The sequence below is a fragment of the Copidosoma floridanum genome, unplaced genomic scaffold (assembly GCF_036245765.1).
Source record: "Copidosoma floridanum isolate Cflo_tuat_1 unplaced genomic scaffold, Cflo_Japanese_pri ptg000030l, whole genome shotgun sequence".
Classification (NCBI taxonomy): Eukaryota; Metazoa; Arthropoda; class Insecta; order Hymenoptera; family Encyrtidae; genus Copidosoma; species Copidosoma floridanum.
Window position 1 is genome coordinate 6,401,740 of NW_028321907.1, and position 13,173 is coordinate 6,414,912.

Below are 13,173 nucleotides of genomic sequence, written 5' to 3' on the forward strand. Positions count from 1 at the left end.
CCAAGGGACAAAAACCTCCAAAGATTTTTGAAAAAAAATTTTTTTTTAAATTTATCTACATATTACCTATCCCGCCTAAGTATGTCTAGTACTTGATAAAAGTTAAAATACATTAAACTCCTATTTCAACATTTTGGGCTAACAAGGAAGACTAAGCAAGGAGTTAAATGTAATGACTCTAATGTTTTTTTTTTTTTTTTTTTTTTTTATTTCATTTTATATAATAATACTACACGTTTTTACACACCGAATTACCGCACAAGAGATTTTTTTTTTTCCTTTAGGGGGAAATTGAAAATTGTAACACTATACTATCAAGAAATTTTGAAAAAACGCATGCTCCACGGTATATTATCAAAGTGAATTTCGATAAAGCAGAAGTGTCGTTAAAAAAACGTCTCGACTTAATAAAAAAAAAAAGATAAATTCGTTTTTTGTTAAATGTTGCATTATTTCTCTCTCCCTGCAGGTAACACTAAAAAATCGCATTCAAATTAATTATATCGTCATGAGAAATCTCTCGCAACGCAGCACGGGAATGTTTTACATGTTGTGGTTTTTTTTTTTTTTTTTTTTTTTTTTATCCTCGCGCACATACCACGTGAACGGAAAATAACGTCATCCTTCGCGTCGACGCTGTTTTTGTTATACTAGTCACAACGAAAAATCTGTTGTCACACACGTACGTGAATTTTTGTCTTTTGTCCGTAAAATAAAAGTATAGATAAGCTACACGCGCTTAATCGATATAAGTAATAGGAAGTATCGTACGAGCACATCGCGATAACAACTGATTTCGCGCTATAGCCCCCCCCCCCCAAATCTCGATTAGAACGCGCATGAGAAATCGTATACGTGCGTCTGATGCTAAGAAAAACAAAAAACCTTGCGTCTATCTACTTTTCGACCAACAAAACGAGTAAATACTCATCGAAGAGCTTAAAAAAAAAAAAAAAAAAAAACATCGAGAATCGGGACGATGATTATATGTATATATACCTGTATACGAAAAGGCCGTCTAAACCGCTCGGCATTATTTCTCCCACTAACGCACATACCCACACACACACACACACACACACACACAAATATTTCTTTATATATAATATACAGACATTTTTTTGTTTTTCGTCCCGCAATAGTTAGCAACTTTCCTAATCTTCGGCACAAACGCGTTTTTTGTTTTCCTTCAAATTTGTACGTCTTGTCCATCAGCGAGCAACAATAATAACTGTACACCGTTATAATACACGCAAATACGAGAGAAGATATGCTTGTCCGACGGAGGTGTGGGTCCGTCGCAATCACGTTGAGTGACGTACCTATGTATATATATATTACGTAGCGCCACGTATAATGTAACACCACAGTCTTGAATTCCATTGGAACTGTTCCACTCGGAGGTAAAAACACGATCACACATCAAGTGTCACACGCGACACACACAGTTATACAGGTGTATACGTAATTATTAATACCTATGCATGTATAACGGTTATGAGATCGATCGGCTGCACTTTGATTGCACTGTGCGCGCGCGAAGGGTGACGCGAGTTGTTTAGTTTTTTTTAAGAAAAGCGAAAATTCCGAATGAAACGCGCAAACTATTATAGAAGAACTTGGTATCCTTAAATCCGAGTACAATTCATGATAATTAACGACTAACCGAAGATGGGTGCAAATATTCCGAAGTAATGAAGCATACATCGGTAGTAGGTAAAATACGGAATTTTGGCTTTTCGTAGGTACCGAAGGATTTCCTGAGCCGCGCGTTCGATCCGGAAGTGAAACTTTTCTTCCAAAGCATACACCCCCGTGTACCCCCCGTCGTGCGCGAAGCTTTGCCCAAGTACATCATCACCGGCGGACTGTCGCGAAAGGATTACAATGACGCCGATGATGATGGTACAGGAGTCTTTGCGCCGCGCCGAGTGCCCGTAGGAGCAGGAGCCGGGCTCAAGCCTTGATCTTTTTGACCTCCTCGGCGACGCCGCCCCACTTGAGCCGGTAGACGCGCGAGCGCCACTGTATCAGCGGATCTATGATGGCTTGGGCAAACAGGTACGGCCTCGTCGCCTCGCACAGTATCCACCCGATGACGAACTCGAGCATGTTGAAGGGCAAAGGGCCGTTTTGGACGACGCACAGGAGCGACCAGTCGAACATGAACCAGAGGACGCAGTGGCACACGTAGAACACGAGGGAGTCCCACTCGAAGAGCACAGCCGCCGCCCAACTGGCGCAAGCCCCGAGGATGAGGCACTCGCTGAGTGGCTCGAGGACGATGGTCGTCGGTAGCATGGCCACCCGGAGTTTCGCCCAGCGGCGCAGTCGCGCCTGGAAGCTGTACACCTCGCAGTGGCCGCTGTTCTGCATGGCCGGCTGCGAGCACACGGTTATCTTCCAGCCCCGGTCCGTCAGGGATTTGGCGTAAAAAAAGTCCTCGGCCAGGTACACCCCGAAGGTCTTTAATCCACCGACTTCCTCGAGGAGGGCCTTCTTTATGAGGGCCGACATGCCCGTGTGGCAATTGATCCGCAATAGGTCGGCCGCTAGGTACATGCGCGACTGCACGGTGCCGAAGAATATTTTCTCGTAGGCCGCGGCGAAGCCCTCCCTGTCGCAGGTGAACGGCATCTGGTGGACGAGCCCGACCTTGTCCGTCATGTAGTTGACCATGTCGAGGAGGGTGTCCTCCTGCATGCGGATGCCGCTGTCGCTTATCAGTATGAGCTCGTGCCGGCTCGCCTCGTAAGCCGGCTGCATGTTGTTGATCTTTGGGTTGACCCCGACCCCTCGGCCACCAACGAAGAGCTTCGTCTCCACCTGGGGATACCTCTCGATGAGCTTGTGGACGAGCACGAGCACGGGATCCTGCTCGTCCTCGATGCAGAACAACAACTCGTACAGGGGATAATCGAGCTGGAAGAAGGTCTCGAGGTTGCTGAAGAGGTTCGGATCGACCCCCATGAGGGGCTTGATTATCGAGACCCCGGGCAAGGGGGTCTCGTAGCTCGGCACCTGGTTGACCTTGCGGTGGAGTTTCCAGCGCCCGGCTATCAGGGCCAATATGTGCACCAACCACATGGCCGACCAGAAAACCATGAAAAATATCGCGAACCCGTACACGGTGCACACCATCGAGTACATCGTCACTCCCATTGTCTCAACCCCGCGGCCCATTTTCTTTCTTTTCTTTCTTTCTCACCGTAACTTTGGACAACGAGGCACCAGCACAAAACACAAGGAGTGGCTCTTTTTGGCTAAACGAAAAAAAAAAAAAAAACAAATCACCGTTGTCTAGCGCGTTTGGCCGACAAAACCACGCGCCCACTTGTGTATCACACACCCACGCGTATGCACGAGCTTGGTATACAAAACTGTCACTTTTTTTTTTTTTTTTTTTCTTTCTTTCTTTCAACTGCACTCGGTCGCTTCGAGCGGCCGGAGGGGGTTATGTAGCTTCTCGCTTATCTCCGACAACTGCGATGGCACCCGAACAACAGGTAACGATACCACGCGAGCTTGTCAATCCTTGGACGTGATCATCGCAACAGCGACAATGATCATCGACAGGTGTTTCGCGTTTCCGGTAGTACGACGGCAACGGCAACGATGACGATCGTTGCCGGCTGTTGGGCATTATAATCACCGACGATCCTGACGAAGACGACGAAGACGAATCGAGGAGCATCGTCTCTGTCAGCAGCTCGGAGCCGGCGTCGTTGTTGGCTCGGTGTAGCCTCCGCCGGGGGCCAGCCTTGGCTCTTGTTGCCGTTGACAGGCTACAGTGGCGCTGCTCGCGAAACTTAAACACCCGCCTCCTCGACGCATTTTGTTTATGTTTACAATGGTGATGATGATGATGATGACGATGCTGGCGCAGGAGGACCGTAGCGTACGGCTCAGCGAAGCCGCATCCCATCAGCCTTACGGGCGCAACGATTGTCCCCGTCTTCGTCGTCGCCGTCGTCCTGGAACAGTAACGATGATAATCGTCGTCGGTGGCTCGTCCCTGCCGCCTCGTCTTTGGAATCATCGAGAACCGCGACTGCCCGCCGAACTGCATCTACTGGCCCTCGTTGCCCCCGACGCGTGAACACGCCTTGTTCGTGCTTCCACCGTGATTTCGGAGCTCAGCTGCTCGACCGAGACGGCGACCCTCATATTATTGTGTTCGCACGCGTGTCCCACTCCCTCTCTCTCTCTCTATCTCACACATACACTCGTTGATTCACCGCTTTTTTCCTACCCTATACTTCCCCCCCTCTTCGGCTACGAGGGGGCTTGGTTGCTGTGGCCCTCCCCGTGGATGTTTAATCGTTCGGGGTTTCGCGGAGCAGAGCAGCGCCCCCCGCAGGTACAAGCGTTTACGTGCCGCGTATATGCAATGTCATTACCTATTCACGGGCACACGTTATACATTGGGGAAGACGAGCGACACCCCGTATGTATATGAAGGCAGATTTCGCACGCACGCACGTATACACACCCGAGAGCGAGAGAGAGTCGAGTGGGTGGGTGAAGCGGTGAGACGCCCTTCTCTCGCTTGTAATCCTCGTCTTCTTCCGTAACCTCCTGCTGGGTTGGGTATATAAGCACACACCACACCACACGCTCTTGCCCCCACTGCGTGAACAATGTGCCCCGAGTGACCGATGCGGGTGTACACTTCGAGCCCACGGCTATATGAGGCTGGCGATTGTTGCACGTCGGCAACTGCCGCAAATGGATGATGTGACTCTGTCGAGCGTGTTAGAATGGCGTTAAAACGTCACCGGGAGTACAAGCAGCGGTGAAAGTGCTCTCCAACACGGCGGGCGATCGCGGGCGTTGCGCGAGCACGGCATGTCCTTGGAAGGGGGAGTTGCTCCTTACTGCGGCCGTGTAGGGTGGGCGGCGGCGACAGGAGACCCCATCGGCGTGCGACTATACGCTGCTCTCCCAGCAACGGCTGCCGGCTGTATATTTATTTCCGAGTTTTGCGCTTCACTGCTTATCTACTTGTTTTTTTTTTTTTTTTTTTTTTTTTTTTTTTTTTTTTTTTTTTTCACTCGTTTTAGACGCGATACAAGTGTAGGTATAGGCGTTTGCAACGGTAAATCGAAGAGAAAAAGAGGCGCAGAGCGAAAGTTAGTCGCTTCCACTCCAACTGGTAGAGGCGCCGGTATGCTACTGAGCCGCTCTTCTGGATGGTATAGTCTTTTTAGCCCTATATGTCCGTCACGCGTCGAGAGCGTGCGTTTCCGTGCGATTCGCTGCAACGGGCGTCGATCGGTGTGGCTTGCCACGTAGATCCAAGAACCGCGGTCGTGGCTCTCGGGTGGCGTGGAGACGCGCCTTGAGGCTTGTGACGCGATAGCTTACGGACAGGGCGACTTTTTTACTGGCGCTGGTAGGGGGAGGTCGAGCGTTCGATTTCGAGATCGGACGGGACGGTCAGGATGCCGGTCGCGATGTTGACTGCCGTTGGGTGTCGCGAGAGCTTACTTAATTTCCTCTCGCCCTCGAAACTCCCCGAGTTCTCATTTTTACTCTGTCAGGGGGTTACTCGTAGCTTGGAAGCTCGTAAGGGTTTTATCGTGTTATTTATATATGTCCTTGCGAGGATCGTTAATGTGATTTTTGTCGAGACGCTGATGCGTATACTGTTCAGAAGGCCGTTAGAGTCTCGAAAATACAATATCAAGCCAATTTTAGTCACATAAGGTCTTTTAAAGTTTACAAAAGTCTTGGAAAAGATTACCTAATTTTTACCGAGACTTTCAGGCGTGCGCAGCCCTTCGCACTTCATTCGTTTACAATATATAGTATAATACGTTGTACGTTGGTGCCCGTTAACCACTTTGCGTAAGGAAGTAGGAAATAGTCATTTACAATTGTTTTTGTTTTAATGTATTACAAGTGACGATTCATGTAAAAATTTTCCTTAAATATTAATTTCATGCATGTTTTTTTTTTTTTTTTTTTTTTCCTTGTGAATTTTTGGATAAAAAAGTTGTCGAGTATTTGAAAAATACGCAGCATGATCTGTCTGTCGTCCCGCGCGCAATGTTACCGTCCACCAAAGTCACATTACGTCGACCTATCGATTCAAGCAACTCATCGACTTGGTAGAGAACGACTGTTTAAAAAGATTTGAAACCAAGTTGCACGTATACTTTTCAAGCAATTTTATCTTATATAAGAGCTATTATTATTGTTTCTTACTCTTTAAAGTCTCTATTTTTCTTGGTAATTAAATATGAGCGTTAAAACAAAAATATATACAATGGAATTGGGTAGACTGAGCGCTTGCATTGAGCTTCTATTGTAAAAAAATTATATAACGCGAGAAACGTAAAGGTAAAAACAATACTTGTTAGGTATGTTCGTACGCTTCGACACCTTTTGACTGACAGAATGATGATTTTTATTTTTAAAATGAAATTAAAAAATTGTAATCAAGCCAAAAGTTTTTTATAGTCTTATACATAAATTTAATTTTTTAATTTACAGAACTTTTATGCTGCATTACCTTTTAACTACTGCAACTCAGGTTTCACGGATCTGCTGAATTTTACTCGAGGTAAGAGAATGATAATGTGCACACTACTTTGAATAAATTTTACATTTTCATAAACAAATACTTTTTCTAATGTATTGGTTTTAAAAGCTATTTTTACCTTTTTATGAATATAATGCTACGTAGAAATAAAAAAATTTCCAAAGTTCCCTAAAGCAGTAAAAAAGAAATTTTTTTCGCGTAATTGCAACGAAAATATGCGTATGCGTTTTACAATCAACTTTCACAGCGGCACACATATGCATGCACTCCTTAGACATCCACAGTATCGTGCACTTGCCTGTGTATAAGCTTCGTTATCGTTAGGTACAATAAAAAAAAAAAAAAAAAAAAAAAAAAAAAAAAAAAAAACACTTTCACTCGCGGCCGTAATTACATAAATTAGAGTATCAAAAAAAGGAGATGCAAGAGAGTTGTTGATAAATTTGATTACTGTAAGGAAATGTAAATTCAGGGATTCTTCAAAAAGTACACCAAGTTTAAAAACCATGATTTAGAAAGTACGTTTTATTAATTTTATTATCAATATACACGTCCTGCGTTTTTCACGTGAGTTAAGTTGGCAAACAAAAATATAGAAGAAATAAACAAAATACGAACATTCGTCGGGTAACTAGCTTCTGAATTTTTTGAAAAGCGGGTGCTTGCTCGCCGTTGAGGAAGACGCGGATTTCTTGTACTCGTAGTAAACGGCATCGTCGGCTCCGGACAGCGATGCCATGTTGCCCGCCTTGCGAACCATCTGAAACGATTTCCAATCGTTGATTAATTTTTTAATTTTTTTTTTGTTTCTCTCAGAAAGGTGGTACTATATTATATTCATAGTAAAATATAGGTGGGGCGTCTTTGCAGTTTGAGTGTCGAACTCAAGCTATAACAATGTCGGCTTACGGTTTCGAAAAAACCATTGTTAATATTTACACAAAAATCGCGTGCCCAAAAACACGACGAACCTTCTTGTTGGTGATGTAATATCCTGTGTGAATACGTGACATTTTTTTTCTACATTGAAACATTTTAAGCTTATTATCTTGCCAGGATTGTTCAACAAACAAATACAACGTAAACCAGCATTTGCTTTGCCACACGAAACTTTAAAACAAACACGCTGATAGCATTGTTGCTGATTGAGAGCGAGATAAGTTGGATACTTTATCATCCGAGTAAAGTAGAAATCTAAGACTTGTATTTTTATGTATGTACTTACGGTTCGAGGTCCTTCGCCGGGAATTCTCTCCTCTTCCGCGTCCATATCGCTGGCTGATAGGACCTGTTGCAACAGTTGTCCTTGCTCTTCTCGTGTTTTGTACATCATGTCAGGTTCCTAACAAAAATTATATCAATTATCCATCATCTCAACATTATCGTAAGGTTTCTATTTACAATCAGTCTCGAGTAGTTTTAATTTTTTTTTTTTTTTTTTCAATTTTTATCCAATTACGATGTACGTAAAATTAATAAATGATAAAATAGAGTATGCAGTCTTCACCTCATCTATACCAGCAAGTCTCGTGATAACTTTATACGCGTAACCCTGATTGACAAGGAAACGCTGCCTCTTTCTCGAATAAGCCATCTCATTTGTGTCTTGAGACACTAGCGTGTAGAAAAACGCATTGTACTCTTCGGCAATCGCTCCTGTGAAATATTTTATTTTTTATTGTCCAATAGATGATTTAAATCGTAGTAGTGATAAAAAAATTTTTTTATTCCACTTTACAAACCTTTTTTAGCTCTCAGAATACGTCCCAATCGTTGAGCTTCTTGTCTTCTTGAACCACCGTGTGACGATATTTGAATCAAAACGTTAGCTTCTGGCATATCGAAAGAGGTATCGGCTACTTTACTCACAAATATCGTGTTAACTTTTACGTTGTATTTAAAGTTTTGTAAAATTTGTATCCTTTCGCTCTGAAAAAGTAAATGTAGAATTTTAAGTTACGAGTCCAAGTTACAACAATTATTGCTCCCTTACCTGACTAGTAGGACCGTAAATATAGGGCTTGTTCATTTTTATCGCGTAATGCCTCAATGCGAAAACGTTGTCCGAAAAAACGATAGTCTTATCACCGCGCCTCTCGTGGTAACGTATTAAAAATTGACAGGCACGAAATTTGTTTGGGTTCATAACGTATAAGAGCTGGAGGAAAATAAAATTTATTGAATTTCCCATTACATTATTTTATGAAAAACCTTTCACGACTCATCAAGTTCTTACCATTCTCTTACTCATTTTGCTACTTAAATATTCTCTATAAAATTCTGGAGTCATGGGACACCAAACTTCGGCGCACTGTACCTTAGCGATAAATCCTCTTTTTTGCAACTCCAACCAATTTGCCTCGTAAAGCTTTGGCCCGATAAGGAAGTTGAGATCGGCAATTTTATCATCCTCTCTTAATAGGGTAGCTGTCAGTCCCAACTTGCAGTGAGACTGAACGAGAGTTAATACTCTTCTGAACATTTTTGCCGGAATTGTGTGTACCTCTGTTTTAATTGTGTGAAAATATTATTTATTTGTATTGAAATTGATGGTAGAAAAATTTTTTTAAACCAAACTATTTACCATCCAAAACCATGATACCCCATTCCTGCTCCTGCAGCCACTTCATAGTCTGCTCAGCCTCCCATGATCTTTTCTGTGTGTGCGTAATCATAGAATAGGTTGTAACTAAGACTCCACAACCCATAGGCTTATCTTTGGCTTCACTAGTAAATCTACAAATCATAGAATCGTCGGCTGTCGACCACATCTTGAATTGCTGTTTCCACTGTTCTACTGAGACGCCAGAGTTACATAAAACTAAGGCTCGCTTTCTTACTGTACAACAGGCTGTCACGCCTACTAAACTTTTACCGGCACCTGTTTAAAAGTTTTATTTTTCCTTCTTAGTATTTAGTTAGGAATTGATGTTTTCTTATAGACTTAATACCCACCACAAGGTAATACAATTACGCCAGATCGTGCACGACCATTGCCAAACATTTTCCGTAAGCTTTTCTCTTGATAAGGCCGCAATAACGTCGACGGTTTCAAGTCAATGCTGCAATAATACAAAAATCATGTAAAATACTTTAATGTATCTTTAAAGTTTGAAATATAAACCAGTTACTAACTTGATGTCTGGATTAACGCTATCGTTACGGAAATCATACTCTGCCAATAGAGGATGCTCCAACTCGATGCATCTTTTTTGAATTACTTCAATTTTTTCTTGGTTTACTTCAAAACTAACAGTCTTCAATTGATGGTCTTCCTCGTCTTCATCTTCTTTATCGATTTTATCATAAAAATTAGAAATATCTTCTGGAACTACAGCCTCTTCAGAGTTTACTGTAGTTGTGCCATCTGCTGGTATAGTAGTAGCACCAGGTACTGCTGTGCCTGATTGCGGAGGATTTTGAGCTGGTTTTGCTCCAAACTGTTTTAAGACAAGGTTGTATTTATATACGATTCCGAAAAAAATGAAAAAGAGATTTTTTACCTGAATGGCTTTGTTTTTAGTCATCACATTAGTGATAAGGCCATCTTTGTCTTTGGCTTCATCTCCCACATTTTTCCTCAATCTACATTCTTGAATAACTGGATCCTTCAGTAACTTTTGTAAAACTTCAGGAAAAGTTGATTCAATAAAGTATTTGTTATGTTTCAAAACAAGTTTTACCTAAACATGGTGAAATATCTCTTGAATAAAAATCCCAGTAATACTACTAAGATCGACATACCACTTACAAATTGTAACTTACTTTTCCATATGACAAGGTACAAAGTTTGATAAATTCTATAATACCATCAGGAATGCTAGTTTTGCTCAGTCTTTTCAAATATTCAGTAATGTCATGTGTTTGTAGTCCCACACTGACAGCTGCATACAAAGAATAAGCTGTCAGCTTGTACTATAAAAAAATCATAAAAACTGTTTTAATGATATTCTTTGAAATGAGTTCGAGAAACAAAAATTGATAAACATGGTATTCTACCCACTTCGTGTAAATGTTCTGGTCTGCATACAGGCTCTGCAATGGCAATGAGGAAATCATGTGCATGCTTGTAAACAGGTGAGAAAGATTCCAAGAAAATATGTCCATTGGGAGCCTATAAGATGTATTCTCGTTAATAAACCATATTTTCAGTACATCATATTTTATACATACCACCCATAGAGGTCTTGAAGCATTGTCAGCTTTGAGAATCATTTGTGAGCGATAATCCTTGGCTCCAAACTCATCTTCAATGACACCTTCATCTTGTTTTTCGACATCTGTTTTTGCAGCATCAGGAATACCTTCGGCGTCAATGTTACTATCATCATCGTCAACATTGTAATCTGGATCAGGGTCGTCTTTCCGTTTTTTCCATTTGCCACGGTCTGAAAAGAACGTACATGAATTGCAGATGACTTTTTCACTCAAGAATCCGTACAAACTCAATGCAATAATTATATTTTCGTGCAAAATACAGCTTTTTCACGAATCGTTACCAGTACAGGTTATGTACCTGTGTCTTTTTTCAAACGCTTAGGTGGACCCATGTTCGGTTACTTGTTTGTTGATTCACAAAATATTTGTGCACATCGATATCGATAATTTATGCTACCTAATGCTTTACAACAACAATTGGTTTATTAACCTATGTACACTCAAGTCAGGGTTAACAAAGATAGATGAACCAGCAATCATTTGTGTGTACTCTTTCGGAACACAAACTCTGTGTTTGATGAAGCGATCTATGTGATCGATTTAAATTATTTATAATTATAACAAATAATGCTCTGCCGACTTTCTCGAGACAGAGTGTCTCGTCGCTGGTTATAGCTATAAATTTTTTACACATGCATGCATAGTTATAAGAATTTAGAATTAGAAAACGATCAGCGCCATCTAGCGTTGCTGATTTCGAACTAAAAAAGTACCATATTTCTTCTGAAAGAAATTCCCTAGCCTGGTAACTTTTGCTAGTGACTTTCTTGAAAAGAAATATGGTACTTTTTTAGTTCAAAATCAGCAACGCTAGATGGCGCTGTACCATTTTCATATTTTTAAATTTAAAGTGTGTGTATGGCGATATAGGTATGTAAATATTATAAAAGCCAAAGCAAACATTAAAAAAAAAAAAAAAAAAAAAAAATGGGTTTCAAAGGAAGTTTTTTCGAGACTAACTGGAAAAATAACAAGCCAATTAAGCGAAGCGTAGGTGTATATATGTATACGAATGTAACAGATACACTGTATCTGTGTTTGCCTCTCCCACCGCTTCTCTCACAAGCAGTCCCGAAAATGGTGTCTTAACCATGAATACCGTGTATTCGTTTGTATACACATAACTATATATAGTATGTATACAGTTAAAAATGGCTTTTACGCACATTGAGATTGACGAAAAAAAACTATACAGTTTTTTTATTTTTTTTTATTAAAATGTACTAATCGCAAGGGCACATACACAACACTATATATATTTATATAAGGCTGCCTTATCAAATCTGCACTTGTTAAAGTAGAAATTTATTTATTCTACAAATGACTTATTGTCGATAAAAGAAAATTCTACAATCGAAATTGAGTTTATCAAAATGTGTTGATAAAATTAAAAAATTCACTATAGTTGATTATTTTAAATAAGGATATTTATGCAATAAATAGTACTTAAAATAATATACATTTCCACATGTAACAATTTTATTAAAAAATAAATCGTCGACACAATAAAAGATTGATTTTTAAATAACTTACAAAAAAAAATTAATTAATTAATAAAACAGTTTTACTAAACCAATAATACTATTTACAATATCATAACGATGAACATATTTGTAATACGTATGCAATATAAAAAATTAAAAGGAAGGATAATTGGTGAATAATGGTATACAATACAAGTCGTTTCTTTTCACTTTGCACTTTGTATTTAATGACACTCATGTTCTTTAACAATATAGTTTTTATGACTAATTCATGAAATGATTCTTCTAACGAATCTCTATATGCCATTCGACCAGTCCTAAAAACTTAAACATATATTTATAAAAAAAAAAAGTTCGAAGCGACGCTCTCGTGTATTTATGTCATGAAAACTGTTTCGTATATTATTTTTGTATTTTCTCTTGGTAGCTTAATAATTTAAAGAAAAGATAAAAAAAAAACAAAACGAGCCTTTTACTTTCACTCTGCGAAAATAAACTATTGACAATGCTGTCTGACGAAAAACACAATGTTGTTTCACATTGCTTCATAATAATTTAAGTTATTTTGACATTAATCGAATAAATAAATTCGAGTACATTGACGGAAGTTTTGGCTCGAGTGTACAGAGTTTTTAAATTTCACGTAGCAAGTAGCATCAATCTCTGCGTTAAAACATTGAAGGCCTGTATTTCTACAATTGTAGTCATACATTTTTATCAACATTCTGTATTTTATTGAGCTTTACAGTGAGGTTATCGTTCAATCGAACATAAAACGCGAGTCAAGCTATTTACCATGAAATTCAAAAACTCTTTTTACAAACAGGCGCAAATAAATATTTTACATTTAACGAAGAGATATTTTTCCTTAGCTCTCTACATAAGTTAATAATCACCGGTTACGTGTACTTAATACAATATAAT

General features: G+C 40.3%; 2 protein-coding genes across 2 annotated transcripts; both read right to left on the reverse strand.

Moving 5' to 3' along the window:
• Positions 1-236: 236 nt before the first annotated feature.
• Positions 237-5,031, reverse strand: GlcT (ceramide glucosyltransferase). Its single transcript, XM_014352067.3, has one exon. It carries the CDS (start codon positions 3,181-3,183, stop codon positions 1,957-1,959), a length of 1,227 nt encoding a protein of 408 aa, XP_014207553.1. The 5' UTR covers positions 3,184-5,031; the 3' UTR covers positions 237-1,956.
• Positions 5,032-7,063: 2,032 nt separating this feature from the next.
• Positions 7,064-11,364, reverse strand: hay (ATP-dependent DNA helicase hay). The gene is made up of 14 exons (XM_014352088.2): positions 11,064-11,364; positions 10,721-10,935; positions 10,551-10,661; positions 10,313-10,462; positions 10,051-10,230; positions 9,683-9,987; positions 9,503-9,609; positions 9,132-9,428; positions 8,784-9,052; positions 8,541-8,705; positions 8,290-8,476; positions 8,055-8,203; positions 7,773-7,889; positions 7,064-7,307 (listed from the first exon to the last, which is right to left on the reverse strand). The coding sequence occupies exons 1-14, from the start codon at positions 11,095-11,097 to the stop codon at positions 7,179-7,181; spliced, it is 2,415 nt and encodes an 804-aa protein (XP_014207574.2). The 5' UTR covers positions 11,098-11,364; the 3' UTR covers positions 7,064-7,178.
• Between the last annotated feature and the right edge of the window lie 1,809 nt (positions 11,365-13,173).

What these genes read in the sequence shown, in the direction of transcription:
- GlcT (XM_014352067.3), bottom strand. Translation starts at nt 3,183, where the DNA reads ATGGGCCGCGGGGTTGAGACAATGGGAGTGACGATGTACTCGATGGTG.
- hay (XM_014352088.2), bottom strand. Translation starts at nt 11,097, where the DNA reads ATGGGTCCACCTAAGCGTTTGAAAAAAGACACAG. An exon ending in CTTCAAGACCTCTATGGGTG is followed by an intron (nt 10,662 to 10,720) that starts GTATGTATAAAA and finishes TACATCTTATAG; the next exon opens with GCTCCCAATGGACATATTTT. An exon ending in TTTACGGTCCTACTAGTCAG is followed by an intron (nt 8,477 to 8,540) that starts GTAAGGGAGCAA and finishes TTACTTTTTCAG; the next exon opens with AGCGAAAGGATACAAATTTT.